General features: G+C 35.1%; 2 protein-coding genes across 3 annotated transcripts in view; both read left to right on the top strand.

Moving 5' to 3' along the window:
- The first annotated feature begins 3,913 nt into the window (after nt 1-3,913).
- On the top strand, nt 3,914-9,169 carry LOC117342827. 2 transcript variants are annotated; one of them, XM_033905088.1, is made up of 2 exons: nt 3,914-4,038; nt 4,394-9,169. In XM_033905088.1, the coding sequence occupies exon 2, from the start codon at nt 4,416-4,418 to the stop codon at nt 6,477-6,479; it is 2,064 nt and encodes a 687-aa protein (XP_033760979.1). In that variant the 5' UTR covers nt 3,914-4,038; nt 4,394-4,415; the 3' UTR covers nt 6,480-9,169. The 2 variants fall into 2 exon arrangements, with proteins under 2 accessions (XP_033760979.1, XP_033760980.1); XM_033905089.1 differs by having other exon boundaries at nt 3,928-4,022.
- Nucleotides 9,170-17,375: 8,206 nt separating this feature from the next.
- The window catches only part of LOC117342181 (von Willebrand factor A domain-containing protein 8-like), a 29,077-nt gene continuing 23,535 nt past the window's right edge, over nt 17,376-22,917 (top strand). Inside the window, 2 exon segments of the mRNA XM_033904216.1 lie at nt 17,376-17,521; nt 19,386-19,635. Of these exon segments, the coding sequence (XP_033760107.1) occupies nt 17,471-17,521; nt 19,386-19,635 (301 nt within the window). The 5' untranslated portion in view covers nt 17,376-17,470.

The raw sequence follows: 22,917 nt of genomic DNA, 5'->3' as shown, positions 1-22,917 counted from the left end.
AGATAAAGATGTCGAGAACAATGATAAAGATGTAGATAACGAAGAAAAAGATGTAGATAACGAAGATAAAGATGTAGATAACGAAGAAATTACATTTTTTGTAGATTGCACTGTCAATGATGTGACTTTCAAACACAATGAGAGATGGAATAAAAGTTCAGAAAACTGTTAGACGTGTCTGTAAGGTAAGTATCCCAGGGTTGGGGACTTACATAAGCAATGTATTTAGTGTATATGTGGCGGTAGCGATTGATATATAGAGGTATCCCGGGGGTTGGGACTTCAATGTATATGTATAGCACCATGTACATCTAGGTTCTAGTAACCCTCCGGGTAAGTAGTATTGGGAGACTGTTTGATTTATGAAGGGATAATGTGTAAGCTAATGTTGATATCCGGGAGATTGTGCTAAGGGCGAGTGTGGGGATCGTTGTACATGTTATGCCCAATGGTACCAAACCGAATTCCTTGGATAAATCGTGTCAAACAAAAAGTCAGTTGGTGATTTTGAGCATTCACGTGTACTTTTCTTTGGTCCAGGATGGCAACATATCCTTCGAACGACTGCGCTGTCTTTCAGAAAAGGAATTGACGTGCGCTGAACCAAAACTTTAGAGTGCTCTCCCGTGCTGTAGGACATGCGACACCAAGGACAAAAAAAGAAACAGAAAAAAGTCTGCTTTAAAGAAATACGCAAGGCCCACAGGATTAAAACCAAACGGAAGCGAGGGCAACGACGGGGACGCTCAAAGAGAAATTTGTACCAAGGTAAATATATCAAAGTGATTGTTACAGTTTCTACATGAAAGTAAAGTCCTGTCAGGTGGTAGATATGATTATCATTTTGCCTGGATTTAAAGCAAGTTGAATGTGGAATCATGTTACGTGAATAAAATTGCCTTTTACAGACAGGGGAGAACTTGGTGTATTAGCCAAAATATAGACATATTTCTTCATAAGATTATAAATATTTATCAATATATAAAATATAAATAAGGACACACTGTTTCTGCTGAAATTGTACTGGAAGATGTTGTTTGTAACTTGACCGTGGATAAACGGACAATCAAACACGAAAAATGACCTGGGACACTAACCACGGCGAGAAATGTTTCCAAGAAAAAGCGTCACAAATAAATTTCCATTGTCATTGAAACGCTTGTCGTCCCATAACAGAGGCAATTGGCCACAAGCATCGGCATAACCATGGTGAGCCGACAATCACCACGATGCCGCCCGTACTGAAGAACCATCCTGTGTATAACCGTACAAGGATCCCTAGGTTTTTACGTCAGATGTGTATTCCAAAAAGGGCCGACCACTTGATCTACAGACATTTAGAAGGACAGGTGCTATTTGTGGCTTTCGACAACGCCAAGAAAGACGAGGTGGAGTTGTGGAAATGGCAAATTGGAAAGACCGGTAAATATTTTACCAGCAGACACGGCGCCATCGTCGGTAGCCACCTGATCTGTTTTCGCATAGTTGCGTCAAATGAGTGAAACTTTGAGAAGACTCTGTTGGGGTCGACATTGACATGTACGCATGCGTGTATAGAACATGTCCATATTGTGGACATTTCGCTATTACGGACAGCTAGTTTTAAGCACATTTTCATTTTCTTGACATTTTTTTTTTGTTAAACGACTTTTGATCCATAGCATTACAGACGAGACCGGGAAGGCCGAGCTACTGTATAATGTAGATTTTTACGTTAATTATTCAGCGTACATATTGTGCTCATACATGTATTGATATTGGTAGTGATATATACATGTCTCTGCAGGGTAGAAGCATAATAATTACTGAAGTCAGAGGAATAGATGATAATCTTTGTGAGCTTTATGTACATATACAGCCGTTTGACAAACAAGTCACAGAAACTAAGTAAATGCATTGGAAATGCATATTGAAATGCAGAAGATTAAAAGAAAAATATCAATTTAAATTAAAACTCTTTTGCATGTTTTACTATTTTAGTTTTATTGCTATAGGAATATTTACTTTCCCAGGGTTCCTTTTTATGACAGTTTTTCATTGCGCGGTCTTCAATGCTCCCTGGAATGTGCGTCAAAATTGATGACATCATCATTTACGACTTGGTTACTCTACGTAAAATGATGACGTTACGCTGCTAACAATAACGTAACGTCATCATTTTACATTTTTATAACACATTCATTAATTTATTAATTGTCTATCGTCAGGTGCACTTTTGGGGGTCATCTCCACAGGCATTTTGTCCGGAAAACGCTTCGGCTCGTTGAACAGTTTCGTCTAATTTACGATTATTTGAATTTTTTGTCGAATGAACGATGATTTATAATCATAATGTTTTTTATTATGTTGAACGTGTAAGTACCATGCACCGAATATGACAGTACACAGGAAAAGCAAACAAAGTCAAGAATGTCTGTTCTGCAATTAAATTCACGTAGAAGGCCTAGACATTTCATACTTGAAAATTAAAGAAAAAAAAATAAAAAGATAAAAGGGAAATGGATAAGCATACTTTTGTCACAAAGGTAGAACAAAATGCTTATCTAAATGATTAACTTGTCAGCTTACTGAAATCAGAACCAACAGAAAGAAAAGTGTATTACGAATAAGACTGTCATCAGGTTACTGGAACGTATACATGTGTACCAACATTACTTACTTCAGACCTGTTCATTTACTTCCACAAATGTTACAAATATAATGTCGTCGTCAAATACGAAGATCATACTTCAGACCTGCCAAACGATTTGTACGTTATGTTCAGTGATCCATCAACAATTTATTTTCACGAATCTCACAATGTCAGATTATTAATGACCCGGGACTTGCATAAAGATTTATCACTGTGTGATTATTGAAAAATTGAGGATGAGTTTCATTTTATTTGAAACCGTTTTTTATTCAAATTTTTGAAACCGTATTATTTGCTTACTTGATTTCGATTTTTCATAAACTTGATATCATTTTGCCGCTAAGTGTCAACAATGTGAAAGAATTTAACGCATTGTAAAGTATTATTCCACTTTAAATTGCATAGATAATATTAAGTTATTGATGAATTACCTGATTAAGTGTAATTGTATGTAATGTGTGTAAGCATCCAACGCTACTCTAACAATAATTAAGCTGGCTGAAGGGCTTACAGAAAAAAGAAACTGACTTGAAATGAGAAAGAAAAGATAATACTTTAGGGGTATTTCTAGTAGTTAGTTTGTGTCAACGCCAGAATTTTAAGTATTTAGGGCTAACGCCAATACACCAACCTGGAACTTACAAAAAACTAAATTCGAAAATCACATTTTCTATGCAAGCGCCTGTGAATTATACAAGTTGAAGTTAGAGCTATGGATCGCGATGATGGGTTCTGAGAGTGAGATAGGGATAAAGGTTTAAATCTCAGATGATATCACCACATATTGGGGAGAAATGTTTCCTCATTTATATCATTACTGACCCAGAGCTGGTCTGACTGTCGATTGATTGAATACATAGAACATTGATCATATCTAGTTGAGTTGTTTCTGTTTCCCGTTTGATAATTTGATGGAGAGACCGTGAGAGGACACACTGTCACTCGATGGTACATGTCCATAATGATAAGTGGTTCACCATGTCAACAATAATTTCCCCTCCACACTTGAACTGTGATTAATGTCTGAGTCCTGAGGATGAGTTAATCATTCTCATACCTGTGTATCTTACCAGGAAATTTTCTTTATTTGCATGAAAGTTTGGTTGATGTAACATTTTAGTCAGTCTACTTTAAAACTGACCTTGACCTTTGTAACATGATGGTGACACTGAAGTGATACCATATAAGGTAACTAGGGGAGTTATGTTAAGCTGTCAGATGGGAATCCAATTTAAAGTACATTTATGTCATATGATATGTTTCAATGGCTCAATGTCCTGAAGTAAGCCTCGGACTACAGATACCAAAACACATGTCATAGTGTCGCAGTCATGAGCGCACTAATATGGACCAGAGGAGTAAAACATCAAACGTAGACTAATCTAGCTAGGTAAGTACTCCATCAGGTATGGAATATACACTAATTAGTGTAAGTTTTGTAGAATAATATCTTACACTCACAGATATCAAAGTAAACATTTATTTTTGAAGATTTTTTTTTTCATTTTTTAAAAAGCTTTTGATAACAGTATCAAAAAACTTCAAAATATGTTTACAACATATAATGAGTTATATTACATATGTGCTAGAGATGAATTATGATTATTTTGATAACAGTGTCAAAACATTTGAATACATCGTATAATTTTCATGATAATGAGTAATATTGTGTATTGTATATAATTTACATTATTTAGTTGGTGAGTTAATTGGTAAGGTAACAACATGAAGCTACAGATTTTTTTTTTATATATTTAACAGATTAATAACACTGAAGATAACCATGATGAACCCTGAGGAAAGTGAGAGGATGTCTGCGCTCCTGTCCACATATCTGGAGAGGCGTGTCATAGGAACAGAGAAGACGATGAACATCAACAGGAGATTGATAGTTTTAAGTGAACTTTTTGAAAAAAAAGATTTTAGTGAATTTATTAAAACTGGAAGTTACGGAGAAGGATGTTCTATAAAAGGTTCAGACATTGACCGAATGTTAGTATTCACAAACATAGAAGGAGTACACCCTGATCAGTGTAATAATATTCCTCAACACCTGGCACACAAAACTATTCTGTGCATTCGCGAGGCAGACTGTCGCCCTGGCTATGTCCAATTAGAGCTAGTTCAGCTAAAACAACCAGTAGATGCACCCTTTTTGAAATCAATAGTTAGAATTGAGAATTCATTCTTTATTTCCAGTGATATCTTCAGAGAGGAACATGTTCTTTCTCAAGTGTCTTCCACAGGTTTTAAATTTGAATCCAATGGACCAAGTGCTAGATATAACTATACAGAATTTGCTGGAGCAGACACAGTTTGTTGCTTTCCGTACAACAGTTGGCCAAAGGAAGCAAATGAATGGATTACACGTACACGTCTGTATGGATGGCCACATCCAACCTTAATCAACAAGATTGTAAACAGTGGATGCCATCTTGTTCCAGTTGGGGATAAATGTTCAGACGATACATTTTTACAATGGAGAATCTCATTTGCAGCAGCAGAAAGATCATTAGTTCATTCCTTTAGTCACATCCAAGTCAAAGTATACGTGCTGCTGAAATATGTTTTAAGACAAATTAAGGAGACATTAAAAGAAACCATTGGGGATGACGACATCTTGTGCTCCTACTTCCTTAAAACAATCATGTTTCATGCAATAGAAAATTCAAGCCAAATGCTCTGGCAAGACAAGAACCTTTTTTATTGTTTTTGGTTTTGCTTCAACATTCTGATTGCGTGGGTCAAGGCGGGATTCTGTCCCAATTACGTCATCCGAGTCAACAACTTGTTCCAGAGGAAAATACACGGACAGAATCAACAAATACTGTTGGAGATTTTGGACAACTACTCTCGTATGAAATGGGAGAGCCTATCAGTAAACAACTTTAAAGAAACTTCAATTTTGGAGCATCTGTGTAACACCTCCATGCAGGCTGAGCTTCTTCGTCCACGGACTTTACAAGAAAATATTATGAATCAGGACGCGTATATTCTTCCTATGTCATTGTATTCATTAACATTTACCACATCATCAATGATGATTGGAAAGGCATTAAACTTATGTTTATCACAGTCAAATGCAGAGGAAATGTACACATACATGTATGTCAAAGTTATGGATGGTGTCAGATGTCTTTCATCAGGACTAATCTCCAATGGTATGTGTGGAAATGAGGCTGCTGCGGGTAACAAGGCCAAATACCAGCGTCTGAGGAAATGTAAGTACTTGATGACTCCCATGGCTTTATTCGGTACAGAAGGGTTGTATTTAGCAACTTTTCATTTTTTGACTGGAAATATCAGCAAATGCCTGGAGCTTAGCAGGCGAATATTGAAACCAGCATCATACTTCAAAAAATGCCATAAACTTGATCCAGAACTGTGCACATTGTACAAACACCTGTATCACCCTGGCTGCACATTAGAAAGGCTCCAGAAAACGTACATTCACAGCATTACATTTGTAAGCAAGTACATGCATCTTCCTCATCTTTGTCTAGAGCTGCTCATAGGAGAATTAATAAACATTCCACCTCTACCATATGTCTTGTTCCTGAACTTCCTTTGTTACCACGAGATTGGAGACACCGGAGCGCGTGATGAAGCATTACACCAACTGATACAGATTCAGTATCACGATGCACAGGGAGGACACAAGTACTGGATCGTTCACACACTTCTGGGGATCTGTTATCAAACACTCGGGGACTATCAAAGGGCCATCAGGGCTTACTGGGAGTCATCACAATCACAGGATCCTTTTAATGTGAAGAACACTGGTATTCACAGAATAGCAATAGTGTATCTATGTATGTATGTCTCACAGAGGTCTGCGACAGGATAGTTGTGGTGTATCTATGTATGTCTCAGACGTTTGACAGAGAATAGCTGTGGTGTATCTATGTATGTATGTCTCACAGAGGTCTGACAAAGGATAGCTGTGGTTTATCTATGGAAATATGCTCACAGAGGTCTTACAGAGGACAGCTGTGGTGTATTAGATGAACGAGTGTTAAATCTGTCCTAACTAATGGAGTATTTTTAATTTGTCATCATGCAGGAGATGCTCAGCTCAATCTATTAGCTGTATGAACTTATTTTCCGATTGCGACACTTCAACTCAACGACAGCCATTCGAAAATAGATAAGAACTGCATTAGAGACACAGAAATTGACACGAACTTTTATTGCTTTTTAACCGTCAGCTGCAAAAAAGGGTATTTGCGATATCTCTACAATCATCAGATTTGCATACTGGAGTTCATTCAGATGGCGTATTCAGAAAACTGTGGGGAGTGGGAAACAACTTTTAGTCAATTATACAAATATGGGTATAACGGAGAGTGTACTGCAGTTATCTCCCCTTGAACCACTCAAATGTTATGTAACATACTGAATTGATCTCCCATCAAACCACTCAAATGTTATATCATATATTGTACTTATCTCCCCTTGAATCCCTGAAGTGTTGTGCAATATGCTGTTGTGATCAGTTTCCTGAATCACTCAGTGGCTATGTAATATAAAGGAATTATCTCCATTAAATCACTGAAGTGATAATGAAGGTATCTCCCCTGAATCATTCATATGTTTTGTAATACACTGGAGTTATCTCCCTTTAATCACTCAATAGTTACCTTGAATCATTTTTGTGACATTGAAATTATCTCCGTTGAATCACTAAAGTGTTGTGTAAGGTCACGCACAACTCATTCAGCCAATCAGCTGGTGCTTCACCTGAATCAAGTTCCTAAAGAAAATGGGTTTCTTGGCTTTGTAGCTTTTTCCTGAGTAAATAACACATACAATGGGTACTTTCTATATACGAGAATAAAGAGTAGGGTCTTGAGTTTCTAAAAATCAAAAATATAAACTCCTGGTATAAATGAAAAGATGTGGGATTCTAGGTGTAAAAAGGCGGGAATTCCCCGGGTGGGGGTTCCCCTGCCCACTGTAAATATCAGGGTTACTGTCTTCCAAGTACTGGTGAGCTTTTATATGATATTAACGTATCCAATAACATAATTTTTCTGGTAGGGAAATCTTCAAACTTAAATTTCAAATGAGCGATTGAGGGGATGGAGTCATTGGTAATAACATATAGTGAAATAATTGGTTGTGTGAGACCTGTAATATACTGTTGTTATCTCCCTTTGAACCACATTTACTCTTGTGTAATAAAACTATGTTATTGAATGTCGGAATTCCATTCACAACACAAGCGAGCACAGGTAAATCGGGGATTGATAAAAAGTCAGTTTTACATAGAACCAATAAAGATCACTCTATGGTGGGAGTGAATATCCCTCCGGAATGTCATGTTATTATTTTCTGCTTTTCGTACTTAAATATCCAGCATATACGATTCAGACAATTTTGATATACGTGTACTATTTTGAAATGATATAACCCACATCACTTACTCAGCAGAACTTGATTATACTCTTAGAAGAACTATAGGGTGCTATATGGTGCTTGAAGTATGGGGCATTATAGTGACGATTATCACTTTTAGTAATAAATAAAAGAATCGGAACAAGCATTTTATCATAAACATATCAATGGCTACCTGGTCATATCAAAAACGAAATACAAAATGATGTATATAACACTGTATATTTGTCTGTGATTTTCTTTCAGATCTTCCAAAGTATGTAGTTCAGAATGATGGTCATGTTTTCAATGAAACAATACAAACTGAATAATCAGCCATTTTTGTTTTTACCTCGAGTTGTAAATATGTTGTAAATAAATTGTTGACTGTGTTTATATGCCTTTTGTCTAAACTTGTGAATAATAGTATGCATTCTGACACCGAACTAGGACAAAATGCGAAATGTAAAATTAGCAAACAAACTGAATACTCAGCCATTTTTGTTATTACCGGGAGTTGTAAATATATATATATATATATATATGGTGTAAATATTTTGTTGACTGTGTATATCTATATATTTTTTTTCTGAACTTGTGAATAATTGTATGCATTCTGAAACCGGACGAGGACAAAATGTGATAGCGATAGGTCATTTCCTGCCTGTCACTCGTGTGGCTAATATTTTGATATGTTTCACTCGTGCTGCGCACTCGTGAAAAATATCAAAGTATTAGCCCCACTCGTGAAATATATTTGGTATTACTGAAGACACTGTTAGATATCCTCTATATATTGTCATACGATTCTTAAACTCCAGTCAAATCATGACAGCTTATAACAAAATGCCACCCAATATGGCACTTCGAAAATGACAGTTGACAGTCCCAAAAAATAAAACCTGTTGAGAGTAAATCTATAAATATTTGTCAAATCATCACTCACCTCTATGAAGAATGTTACTGGAATATATGTAATTCAGTGCAAGACAGATTTGCACAAACCAGTCGAAAATTACCTGAAAGGAAAGATGAAGTTCGCTGAATAACAGTATAGGAGAAGTTTCAACCTCTAACATCACATTAACATTGTATCTCTGTTTGATTTTTTTTAAGAATCCTTTCTTTATTACTTTAAATTAAAAGATAATTTCAAGAAAATATATCTGTTGTGTTATTTTTCCATTTCATAACCAATATTTTGTCTTCTGCTTTCTCCCTTTTTTTAAATACAGTGTAAAAGTATGATTTGGAAAATTCATTAACAGATAATGATTCTATGAATACGGAGTAAGGTGTGTGTGAGAGTGAGTGTGTGTGGGTGGGTGTGTGGGTGGGTGTGAGTGTGTGTGTGTAAATAATTAACAAAGCAAACAGTTGATGAGGAAATATCTCTATGTCCTTGAGCTAAACTTCTTTCAATCATATTCGTTCAATAAGGTGAAAAATAGCATGCATATCCATAGACTAGACATCAATTTACAAGAAATTAAAGATGGGATGGAAGGACTGTTTTGCTTCCTGTAATGATGAGCTCTTCGATGATATCAGCCTTGTATGGAAAAAAACAAGCCGGTGTAACGTGGAAAGATGAGCTGGGATAGAAAAGTACCGGCCAAGAAAGAGGCACAGTTTTTCCCATTGAAACATCAGCAGTTGATATAGAATAGGTCCATCCATAGTCTACTTCGATATTACGCGAACGAATCATTATGTCTGTGTAAAACTCTCTCCGCTGATTACAAGGTAAGCAAATACACGTAGCTTGTTGGAAAAGTGATATAAAGAGACGATGAGAGATCACAATTCCAATAATTGTAACTAGAAGATAAATCATTATATACCAATACTTGTAACTAGAAGATAAATCATTATATACCAATAATTGTAACTAGAAGATAAATCATTATACCAAAATAATTGTAACTATTTTACACGTTTTCTCTTTCGTGGTATGCCTGCACCAGACACACAAGTCTCATATACAGATACAAGTTTGCTACGAAAGAAAAACAAAATAGTTTACTGCATAACATGGTTATTTTGCACATTGAGAAGTCACCAGTGATAGATAGTAAAAAGAGTCAAAATTACAAAGGAATTTCGCAAGTTGGATAAACCATAAATATGTATAAATAGGTGTCATTATTCATTGGGAAAGGAATTTTGTAAAGTAATTTAGGCCTACTAGGTTACAAAATTAGATGGAAACGGAGACCATCGAGGACTCTGCAACCCCTTGTAACGTTACTATGTTACGTCATTTCCAACATTGTGTTTTGAAATGTATATCACTAATATTAAATTGCAAAGGAATGAACATTTAACGGATGGGGCAGACTTTCGGAAACAATGGGGTCGGAGCTTCTGATGACGCGATGTACATACCGAAATAAAGAAAAACTAAAAAAAGAAAGAAATAATAATGTCAGGTTTGCATTGTATGTGGTCTCTCTTTGATAAGGATGACGTTTTGCAGGAATTAAGATTCCTTAAGTTTATCCAAAACATCGGCTTTTGTATTGGTTAATAAATGCTAGGGGTCAAAGTGGAGTGTAGTGTAAACTATACAAAAATATTTTTAAAATTGTCTATAGGCCAGCATAACTTTGTTTTACGTCTATCTATTTTATCGAACACTTTAAAGTTAATAAATTCCTTAACCACCTCCAAATTAGATTGTCCGCTGTGGTCGTGCACCACACGTACGGATGTCTGATATTTTGAATAGTATAACGTTATACCAAATGCAGTTGAGATTACCTTGAGTATCTTCCTACAACAATATGTTTGCAAAATATTACTGAGAGACCGCAAAATGGCACAAACTGTCATCCCTCCTTAGAGATTACGTACAACAAATCTTTTCAGCTAAAATCTGGTGTGTACGAGACGAGATTTGGGTACAAGGGAGGCAACTCTCACATAAACATTGATATCGTTTTCTCGGGCTTCTTGTCAGAAAATCACATTTAAAAAAAAAAAAATTTATACATATTTAGCTTCTTTCAAGCTTCAAGGTTAGAAGAAATACTGTGTTTTTTAATCACTTAGTGATGAGTAATGATTAGGTCGTTATGCAATACCAATAAAGATATGCTTGTATTACATGTATGTATCAAATTCTGAATACGAAAAAAAAACCAAAAAAACAATAATAACAACAACTGTAATGTGTTGCAGTCTTTCATTCGTCTTTGTGTGTTTTATGTCGTCTGTGGACAGCATATAATACTATTTGATATTTATTTCTAAGTGATAATATTATTCAGTCATCAGTACCCAATAATTCGATATATAAGTTTCAAAGTATTGAAGGAAGAACATTTCGAAACTGTATTTATGATAACGAATAACGGGAAGAAATCAATGAGAGTCTGAAGTGTCAGCTGATTCTATCATATACTGTGCTATTTAAAACACTTTGTTGTGATGAATACACTGCATCTCGTAACTTTAATAATCAAGGCGGCAGGCAATGTAGGATCCCACGTGAGTCAGTTTCAAAACTCGACAACTCTGTACCAACGCAAAGTATTAGGATAAGTATAGGCCGCAATATATGTGAATGCCGGTCTATTTTTTTTAAGAAATCAAGGGCGTTGCTGTCCTGTAAGCACATAAGCCCGGACTTGCAAATCATTTTCCTTTATAAGTCGAGAAATTTTAACAGTCATCGTTTGTATGTGTATAATCCATTTTTTTTTATATTTGTTTTATTTTTTAAGACATTTTTAATACATAAATATAAGAACCACACACACACAAACACACATCAATTCCAATTGGTATGGTTTGCCTGTCATCACAATCATAATCGTATCATACTAATCATCATCATAACCTCATCATCATCATAGTAATCATCATCATCATCATCATTATCATCGTCATCATCATCATCATCGTCATCGTCATATCATCATCATCATCATAGTAATCATCAAAAATCTCATCATCATCATCATCGTCATATCATCATCGTCATATCATCATCATCATCATCATCATCATCATCATCATCATTATAATCATCATTGTAATCTTATCATCGTACTCAACATCATACTAATCATCATTGTCATCTCATCATCATCATCATCATCAGAAATCTCATCATCATCATCGTCATAATATCATCATCTTCATCATCATCATCATCATCATCATCATTGTAATCTTATCATCATCAGCTCCTGATAACCATAATCTCATCATCATCATACTCATCATCATTGTAATCTTATCATCATACTCAACATCATACTAATCATCATCATCATCATCATCATCTCATCATCATCATCATCATCATAGTAATCATCATCATCATAGTAATCATAAAAAATATCATCATCATCATCATCATCATAATCATCATCATTGTAATCTTATCATCATCAGCTCATCATAACCATAATCTCATCATCATACTCATCATCATTGTAATCTTATCATTATACTCAACATCATACTAATCATCATCATCATCATCATCATCATCATAGTAATCATCATCATCATAGTAATCATCAAAAATCTCATCATCATCATCATCGTCGTCATAATATCATCATATTCATCATCATCATCATCATAATCAACATCATTGTAATCTTATCATCATGCTAATCATCATCAGCTCATCGTAACCATAATATCATCATCATCATCATCAATTAAACAAGGAGATAAATACATAAAAAAAAAACATACATACTTCTATACTTGTATATATATTCTGATAAACATACATTCACCCACCCACACACACACACATACATACATATTCAGTTTCCTGGTAGCCTGATCAATCCTGTCAAGGGCCCAGCTTCGGTGTTGGTCATATCAACTCTTGCCACGTCAACTGAGCCATCGGCACGATTAACCAGGCTCCACACTGATTACACCAACTACATCTAGCATTTACACACAAAACATACATACACATTCAAAACAATATCATACCCACATGTACCTGTGAGAGAGAGAGAGAGAGAGAGAGAGAGAGAGAGAGAGAGAGAGAGAGAGAGAGAGAGAGAGAGAGAGAGAGAGAGACAAGAGATCACAAAGGCATTTTGATAATTAAGATTGATTCCAATTGTTATTTATTCAAGTGGTACCATAAACATATAAACTCCAGCATCCAGCAGCTCAAGTAGGGAGAAGTAGTTTACATACAAGCATACAAGGTACGCATGTATATTTACATAAATAAATATACATATTGTACATGTATTATCATATATTGGCACACTAAATCAAAATTGTAAAGAAAATTAACTATCAGACAGTTCAATAAGTTTTTCCCATTTTTTCCATTCATTTTCACATTTCAGCTGTGCACCTTCACCTTTACTGTTGGCTATATACTTTTGAAATATGTAATGTTCTTTAATTGAATTGATTAAGGCATGAGGACTTAAGACTTTATGCAAGCATCTTGTTTTGTATATAAAAAACTTAATTATGATCAAAATTTCATTGTCTATTCTATTTAAAGGAGAATATCTATTATTTAAAAACACACCAAAAAGAAAACTTTGTTTATTGTATTGAAATGGAATATACAGCGCATCCAAAAGTGTCTCTATACTTTGCAAAAATCTCTGAGTTTCTCTACATTCCCATAAAATATGAACGATAGTTTCTCTTTCACGATTACATAAATTACATATTGGATTATTTACTAATCCCACTTTGAATAAAAACGAATTTGTCGTTAAAATATTTTGAACTATCCTATACTGGAACCATTGTAATTTAGTGCTTTTCGTAACCTTGAACGGATTATTATATATATTGACCCAATTCAATTCAATATCTTCAAATGATTCTTCCCATTTTCTTCTACCAGTTGATATAAGAGCATTGTTTACCATAATATTATATAGATCCTTTGTCCCTTTGACACTTTTCATGAACAATAATATATTATTGGGAATAACTGGATATACTATTTTCGTGTGATTCTCAACATTCAGCCTCGTTAAAAGTACTTTGACAGCTGAGATTACACCCTGAAATTGAAGAAAGTTTGTATTGAGCTGATATATCTCTTTAAATTCTTGAAATGTATAGAAGGAACTTGTACCAGGATCTTTTACCAAATCATTAATTATTGTTACACCTCTGTTATGCCAGGACTTGTAAAAGACTGTCTTCCCTCCAATAGTTATACTTTTATTATACCGAAGAGGTATTGTCAATGTACCTGTCAGCTTTTTTATTTTTTCTTTCACCCCCTCAGCATCAATAAATTGTTTCCATGCTTTTAAAACATCTTTCCAGAATTTATTCTTACATATTGTTCGGCATTCCTCAATAAACTCGCTACCACATGTTGATAATTTTTGTATATCAGTGTGTGATTCAAAAATAATTTGCCATTTGCATGTTTTTTTTAGCAACCGCCTTACCCAGCTAAGTTTCAATGAATCAATAAATAGTTTTACATTTACCATTTTCAGACCCCCTTCATGATAATCTTGTGTTATAATATCTCTCTTTACTTTATCTACCTTACTATTCCATAAAAAGTTAAAAAGGATTGAGTTGAGCTCTTGAAGAAATTGTTCATTTGGATGAGGTAGAGAAATAAATAGATGGTTGAATTGAGATAACAAAAGAGACTTAATTAAGGCTATTCTCCCTATGGGTGTAAGTATTCTTCTACTCCATGTCTTTATCAGTGCTTTAAGTTTAATTAACTTTTTATCAAAATTTAGTTTGGGAATTACATGCAGGTTCACATCAAATTCAATTCCAAGCAATGTGAATTTTGTTCTTCCCCATTGTAAATTTAATTCCGGTAGGAAGGTATCATCACTGTAACTTTTGCTCCCTATCCAAACAACCTGTGTTTTATCAACATTAAGTTTTAACCCAGAGATGTTTGCAAAGGTGTTTAACTCAGTAATGGATTCCTTTAAAGATAATTCCGAGCCATTAAGTATAAGTGTGGTATCATCAGCATACTGCGAAATTAGGATGGGAAAATTGCCTACATCTATGCCCTTAATCTTTTTTTTTATTTCTTAACCTGATTCCTAGAATTTCAACACATAAAATAAAAATATATGGGGAAATCGGGTCCCCTTGACGACAGCCTCTTTTGATATGAAGAAAAGGTGACAAATTTCCCCCCTGGTTCACAGTTGAAGTAATATTACTATTAAACAATTTAACCCACTTTTGTATGCCTGGCCCAAAATTAAAATATTTCAGAACTTTATTTACAAATTTCCACGACACAGAATCAAAGGCTTTTTCGAAATCTAACATGAGTAACATACCCGGAATATATTTTTCTTCAGCATACTGCATAATATCATAAACAAGTCTTGTATTCTCCCCAATATATCGACCAGTAAGAAATCCTGTCTGATCTTCACATATTAATTTATCTAAAACATTTTAAATCCTACTTGCTATACATCCTGAGGCTATTTTATAAACTATATTTAGAAGGGTAATGGGTCGCCAATTTTTTAAAAACTGTCTGGACTTATCTCCCTTAGGAATACATGTTATTACACCTTGTTTTTGGGTTACAGACAACATCCCCTTGATATATCCAAAATTTATAGACCTGACTATGAAAACCCCTAACTGTTTCCAAAAACATTTAAAAAATTCAGCTGTGAAACCATCTGTGCCAGGACTTTTATTATTTTTCATATTTTTCAAAGTTTTAGCTGCCTCGTCTACAGAAATCATCCCTTCCAAACTTCTAGCCTCAATGTTATCTAATTTTGGAACATCATACTTATCTAAAGAATCTGTTAAGTCAATATCCTCTGTATCATGGTTATCATCATATAATTTTTCATAGTAAGAGTGAACCTCGTTTAGAATAGCACCCTGATCTGTTAATGTAACGTCATTGTCTTTTTCAATCCTAGGTATAATCTTAGATGTAAAATTCCTATTCTCTAGACTAAAAAAAATATTTTGTTGGCCTTTCACCTTCTACAAGCCATCTTGCCCTTGATCGAATAACACTGCCTTTAATTTTATTAACTCTAATGTTTTCTAATTCCTTTTTCTTACCCTCTAATTTTTCAATGTCTACCTGTTCTTGTTCTTCCAAATTTTGAATGGTCTTCATAAGATAATCCTCATTGTTATTTAGTTGTTTCTTTTTAAATGATGAATAAGAAATAGTTTTACCCCTAATTTCCATGAGCACAGTTTCAAAAAAAAGCTGGTCATTAATGACAAATTCAATATCTGTATCTGGAATATTACTAATATTGTCCCTATTGTAGATTGGTAAACAATACTGACATTTTATATCTAGAATGACTTTTTGAATTAACTTGAGGTACTCTTCATCATATAGTAGTGAAGAATTGAATTTCCAGAGCCCCTTTCCTCGTTTGAAATCGTTAAACTTTAAATTAAGCACAGGGAAAGAATGATCAGATCTATATCCTGATTCGATTGTTGCATTAACTACACTTGGTAACAAATTATCAGATATCAGATAAAAATCTAGTCTAGCCTGTTTTAAAGGGGTTTTCTTTCTCCAAGTGTAGCGTCTGGAATCTGGGTGAAGCTCCCTATAAATATCAATAAACGAACAATTTTCAATTATTTCTAACACTTTATCTCTTGCATTTGGGTTATTAACATTTTTATAGTTATGATCGTAGTCTAGATCTGGGTTAATGACCAGATTAAAGTCCCCACATATAATGTACTTATTATTACCAAAATCTTCTAAAGTATTTGTTATAATATCATAAAAAGAAGGCGTGTCGGTGTTTGGCCCATACAGTGTAATTAATGTCATTTGTATAATACATGTATGCATCGACTCATCCGGATTATGTCCTAATCGAGGTTTAGTGAACTTTCTATTAAAATGATTATTGCGTTTCCATGAAAAGTTTTCTGGCGGAAAATTATGGATGACCCTTCATCAAAAGCAGTTCCTAAACAACATACACACCACAGCATATAGACGTTAATGTTGTGAAGACCTTTTATCTTTTTACCTGACCTAATTACCTGGTAGTTTACCTGTGGTGTGTCAAAAACAAAATGTCATATATTTGAATCATTAAAATGTCAGTTTTGAAATTTGTAACCAAAAACTTGGAATTATTTATTGATTTTTTTCTGGATAGCTTCGGATCCCTATTATTTTTATGCCCAAACTATAATAAGGTGTACGTAAAAAGAGTTTTTCTATTTAAGAAGCCCAATTACGTATCCTATAGGCCTATCACAGCAAAAATAACCACAAAGATTGTTGCGTAGCTATATCAAGCTAGCTCGCTTCCTATACTACATCATTACCTAAATGATAACTCAAGAGGTGCTCCAAGCGGTGTAGAAATATTCCGAAAAACAAAATGTCTGCGCCCTTGGCACGTTGGACTTTGGCCACAGATATCAAATTTACCTGTGCTCGTGCTATTTAACGTCTGTGCTGTCGTCGATCAGTGACAGCAGATGTTCCGTTTAGCTAGGATGAGCGTCGATCGCTCAGTGCGCCGACTGAAGGTAAGTGAATGATAAAAAAATGTACAAAGGGCGTTTTTGTTTACGTAACACGGTTGACACTTGCGTACTTGCATTCTTTTTTGTTTCATGTTTGTTAATCCTTTTCTACGTTTGTTATCTCGGTATATACTGAATTGAACATATTATAGCCTGGTCAAAGACATGAAAACGCACAGAGAAACACCTTATACTTACTCAGTGATGTTACGTGCAAAACTTAGAATGACGAAACACATTGATAAATCTGATTAGTAGTTTTGTGTGTACTGTACGTTGTGGTTGGCTGGGTATGTGTGGTAACGGTACTGCTGTGGGGTTGGTATACGTATGTCTGACTAGATAAAATGTACATAAAGAAATAAATTAAGACGGGGGTTCGAACCCGGGACCTCCGAACACTAGGCGTATGCTCTACCGATTGAGCTATCTGGTCGCTGAAGATTGACTCAGTACAGTTTCGCTACACTCTTCCCTCCCTTTTAAAGTCTTCCACCCAAAAGACCCAACAACTCCCAATCCAGGTTCGGGTACCTGTATCCCCTTGTCAAGTGTTCACCTGACTTGAAACAAGGTTTGGTTACAGGCACCAAATGTAGTAGTAGAAAAATGCATAGCCAGACCGGGGTTCGAACCCGGGATCTCCGAACACTAGCCGGATGCTCTACCGATTGAGCTACCTGGTCGCTGAAGATCAACCCAGTCCATTTCCGCTACATATTCACAGGAGTTTGACGTTCAATCAACTGACCAATTATATAATACTCCATATATATAAATACACCTCATTTCCTATCAAATATAATAGAACTACTTTTATCTGTAGCACACAGACAGGATATTCTCGTATGGATTATCATATATATTCTTATTGATATTATAAAACATCAAGCTCCTGTGTACTAAAATAATCTACCTCAGATTCCTCTTTATATTAGGTTGATGAATCTAATTACTTTGCAATCCTTTTTTTTTTTATCTCTGTTTGGTAATGATGTGATTGCTGGTATACAGTATACTGTATATAGATATTGTAGATCATCAGGAACATTGTTGTTCGATAAAAGTGATATATTAATTATAACATACATATAGATACCTACCTATGTCAAACTATATATCTTTAATTATCACTTGGTGTACAGGTAAATCTTATTCACCCACACACCTACTCCAAGGTGTACTGGTGAACCTGTGGCCGCATGTCGTTCTGTATATTGACCTTAACGTTGTAACTGAGATATTCAGCTACATAGAGAAAGTATGCCCCTGATCTATACAATGTCGGTACATCACACAACATGTGAAAGTCCAATGTAGAACAATGTTGAAGTGTTTTTGTTTATTTTCTCCCAAAAAGTACCATAAAACTAGAGTAAAATGTCATTATTTGTGATATCAATTTGGTCCACATCAGAATGATATTGATAAACCAGATTAATATTAATTATATAATGATAAAAAAAATGAAAATCACTGCTCAGTCACTTGATGTAGGCTCCAGCCAGTCAATCATATATGTCTTTCATAATCTGAGATTGTGATGTACCATCAAAGCAAAAACTGAACACATTATGTTTTTGAAACCTACAAGATGTAGTCCTGCACCTCTTTCCATTATTAAGTGCTGGTTGTATAGGCATTCAATTAAACATACATGTAATTAATGTAGCAGCATTGCTGAAGTTCCAATACACCCTTAGAGTATGTTTTCAACCTGGCCCTTGCATATAATTAGAATCTTTGAGATTACAGGGTCATGTCTTTCCACAGAGTGATTTGACTTCTGAAAATGTTAAAAATCAAGAATCCACTGGACTTATTAACTGTTTAGCTATTGTAGACTTTGGTTCGTTGTTTTCTGTAGGTGCTACAGGCCATCCTCCATGATGGCAGTTTCAGCAAAGACAATGTACTGGCGATTCGCTGGTGTTCGGGAAGTGGCACCAAAGACGGCGTGGTTAGTATTGGAAACATCAGTTTGCCACTTCGGGCAGGAAGGGCTCCAGAGCTTATCCCTGTCAAGTATTTATCGGAGAAGCCACCTCAATCTGTGCTGCAGCATCTTCGATGGATAATGCAGAAAGACGCCATTGGCCAGGATGTCTTTCTTATTGGTAAGTATGAGATTAACAAAATCTTAGACCTTTTATATACAGTTATACATTACAGGATTATTATATATCATGTAAATGAGATAGTTTCATTTCTACCACAATAACCTGTGTTATTCAACTCTCAGACCATCAGTTAATCATTACAGCTGTTGATTAACAATCTGTTTATGCCACACGTGGTATAAACTCTGTACCCATTTTGATTGGCTATCACGGTGAACTTTGACCCAAGCTGCAATTATTATTGATGTCATCAATAATCTAATGACGTCACATCACCGGGTCCCGGACGTCACCGGTAACTTTATTTGCATACGGGAAATTATACTTGGCCACGTTTCCCTTTGATTCAAGTTGATATTATTGTGGTAGAAACAGGTCACATGACTCGAAATTGTTGGATATGGAATTTAATTCACACTCGTAAGTTATTTTTTAAAAGTTGCAAAAAACACTCGCTAAAGCTCGTGTCTTTTGTAACTTTTAAAAAATAACTTACGAGTGTGAAATAAATTCCATATCCAACAACGTACCACTCGTTGCGTAACCTCTATGTATTTCATTAAAAAATATTGGCACTATATTTGACACTGTTTTATAGGGCCCTATAAACAAGCTGTTGAAATGTTTACTAAGGCAGAAATTGTGTTACTTATATGTGCAATCCCAAAATGAAGAAAAGTTGTTAATATCTTCCAAATCTGAAAGAAAATATGTCTATATCATCCTACTTAAACTATGCTAGCACAAGTTGATTTAAACAGGTAAGAAATATTTTTAGCAATGCCTTCAATGTTATACGTAAATGGTGGGAGGAGAGGTGTTCAAATTCCCCGATACAATGAAAACACATAATCTGTCCTGTCTGCACATGGTCATCATGGTCTAATAATATTCCCTCAGATGTTTGTGTTGTTCCCCGGCCTAGACTGGTACATGTGAATGGTAATATGTAGAAGGAGCAGGTCAGTGTAGCTTGTTTGTAGTGTTAAATGCTGTCCCTGTTACCAAGGTGACGGAGGAGGCTTCAATCTCTGGCTCATGATCATGATCAATCGGTTGAACTGAGGATTATCATGTTAAAGACCCAGGTTTGTGATTCATGTCGGGGCATGTGCATGTATAGCAGAAATGACTCCATACATCTACATATTTATAATAAAATGTCTTTATTGTATGTTTTTGGTTAAATCCTGGACATTATTATATATATATATTTACAACATGTGTGACAAAGCACATGATCAATTGAATTTAAATCACTGCCTCCGCTTGGCATCGAACCCGGGACCTCTGGCTTACTAGTCGTGCGCTCGACCGAGCGAGCTAAAGAGAAGATCTCCCTAGTCGAGCATTATATATTGCGGCTAGTATTTACCAGGGTTACATATTCCCCCTCCAGGAAAGAACTCATCCTCGAGTTTTCCAGGGGTAACAGCTATGCTTTCGCAAGCAGCGATGAGTTGGGCACCCATGTATTTTATTATATTGTAAATTAGCGTATTCCCATAATATCTTAATTAAAATGTGTAAATGTTGCATTCCTAATTGTTTCCCTTATTATAAATTCCATGGACACACACATGCAGCCCGCCCCATGTACAGATGTCATCCCCACCAGTTTGATTTCAAAGACTTGACCCCACTAAGGATTAACATAGTTAAACCCTGGTCATCCGCTGTACAATCTCATGCCATAATTAAACGGGGATTACTTCCCTTGGACCAAGTAAAATTTCCATTATAGGTGTCTAAGCTATATAAAAACTAGTATTTAAAGTATCTTATCACATGAGTTGATATCTTTATTATGGAGATTGCTGTAAAATTACTACTAATAAGGTTCTACCTTCCCTGGAGACATTTGTAATCTATATGTAGTTTTCCCCAATATATTTCAGTAACCTAATCCTATATATATTATAGCCATTAGTTTCCTGCCTATATATGTGACAGGAAAGTTTATTTGACTGCGACCATGTAAGATTGAGTTTTATGCTCCAACTGTTTGGATAAACTTGTAGAATATTCATTTCACTACAAAAATAGGGATTATTTTCCTTATACTGCATGCACATTTACACTAAAAAATTATTTCAATCAAATGCAATCTTAATAACCATTAAAACACTCGTATCTCATTAACTCTAGTAGTCAATTTGAAGGGCAGGTAAGCTCATGTTGTGTTGCCAAGTACTCAATTGTCGATTTGTCTATCTGATATAAACATTTCCATTGATTCTTAAATAAACAAAAGGTTCATGGCAATGATATCTTACCAGTAGCAATTTGACACTTCCTATACTGGCCCAATGTTGTTGGCCTAGACTTAGATCTGGTTTATTAGAAGAAATTGCTTAAAACTTTTTACACAATTGACCTTGCAGCCCGATTTGAGTTAACTTGTAATATATTCCATTCCAGCATGCTACTTCATGCATAAAGGGCTACCAGGTCTGTTCAATTGCCTATAAGGTCATGATCACAGGCATAAAAAAATGTTAATATCCTTATAAGTATTATTGTTTTCAATACACCAAGAGGCCAAGGGTTTTAATTTTTGCAATTTATATGTGGCATCTGTCTTCTGTCCGTTTGCATGGTGTCACCTTTTACTCTAAACAACTTCTTCTCAATTAAACCAAGAGACCCAGAGACCTGATATTGGGTGAATGTCCTTGACCTAAATTGAATGATTCAATGTCACAAGGTCTTCTTCTCAGTAACCATGAAATCCAGAGACCTGATATATATGGGACCTGAAGCATGCTGGGATGAAGGGTCATCAAGTTTGCTGTAATAAATGACCTTGACCTTCATTCAAGGTCACAGGATTCAAATATGTAAATTAAAATATTAAAATAATAATTTTCTTGATGACCAAGAGACCTGGTAAATAAATAAACCTAGTCTACTCTGATATTTGAATAAAGTGGTAATTAGCTTAGTACATGTACATGTATCTGCAAAATGACCTAGACCAGCTTCAAAGTTACTTTAGAAGGCGGTGACAAAAACTTATCGATAGCTAAGAGACTTAGGTTCAGGATGTTTGGCGCTAAGCGTACTGGGATGAAGGACTACGAAGTTTGTTCAAATGAATGACCATGACCTACTTTCAATGCCACATGAGACAAATGTGTTTAAATCTTTATCTGACCTATTCTCAATAACCAAGAAGTCCAGGGTATTGGTATTGGGCCAGTAGTATATAGCATGCTTGGATAAAGAGTTGCCAAATTTGTTCAAAGGTCATTACCTTTGAAACTATCAAGGTCAAAT

Source organism: Pecten maximus, chromosome 14 (genome assembly GCF_902652985.1).
Source record: "Pecten maximus chromosome 14, xPecMax1.1, whole genome shotgun sequence".
Classification (NCBI taxonomy): domain Eukaryota; kingdom Metazoa; phylum Mollusca; class Bivalvia; order Pectinida; family Pectinidae; genus Pecten; species Pecten maximus.
The sequence above is the reverse complement of the archived record's forward strand: the minus strand, read 5'-3'. Positions and strand labels throughout refer to the sequence as shown.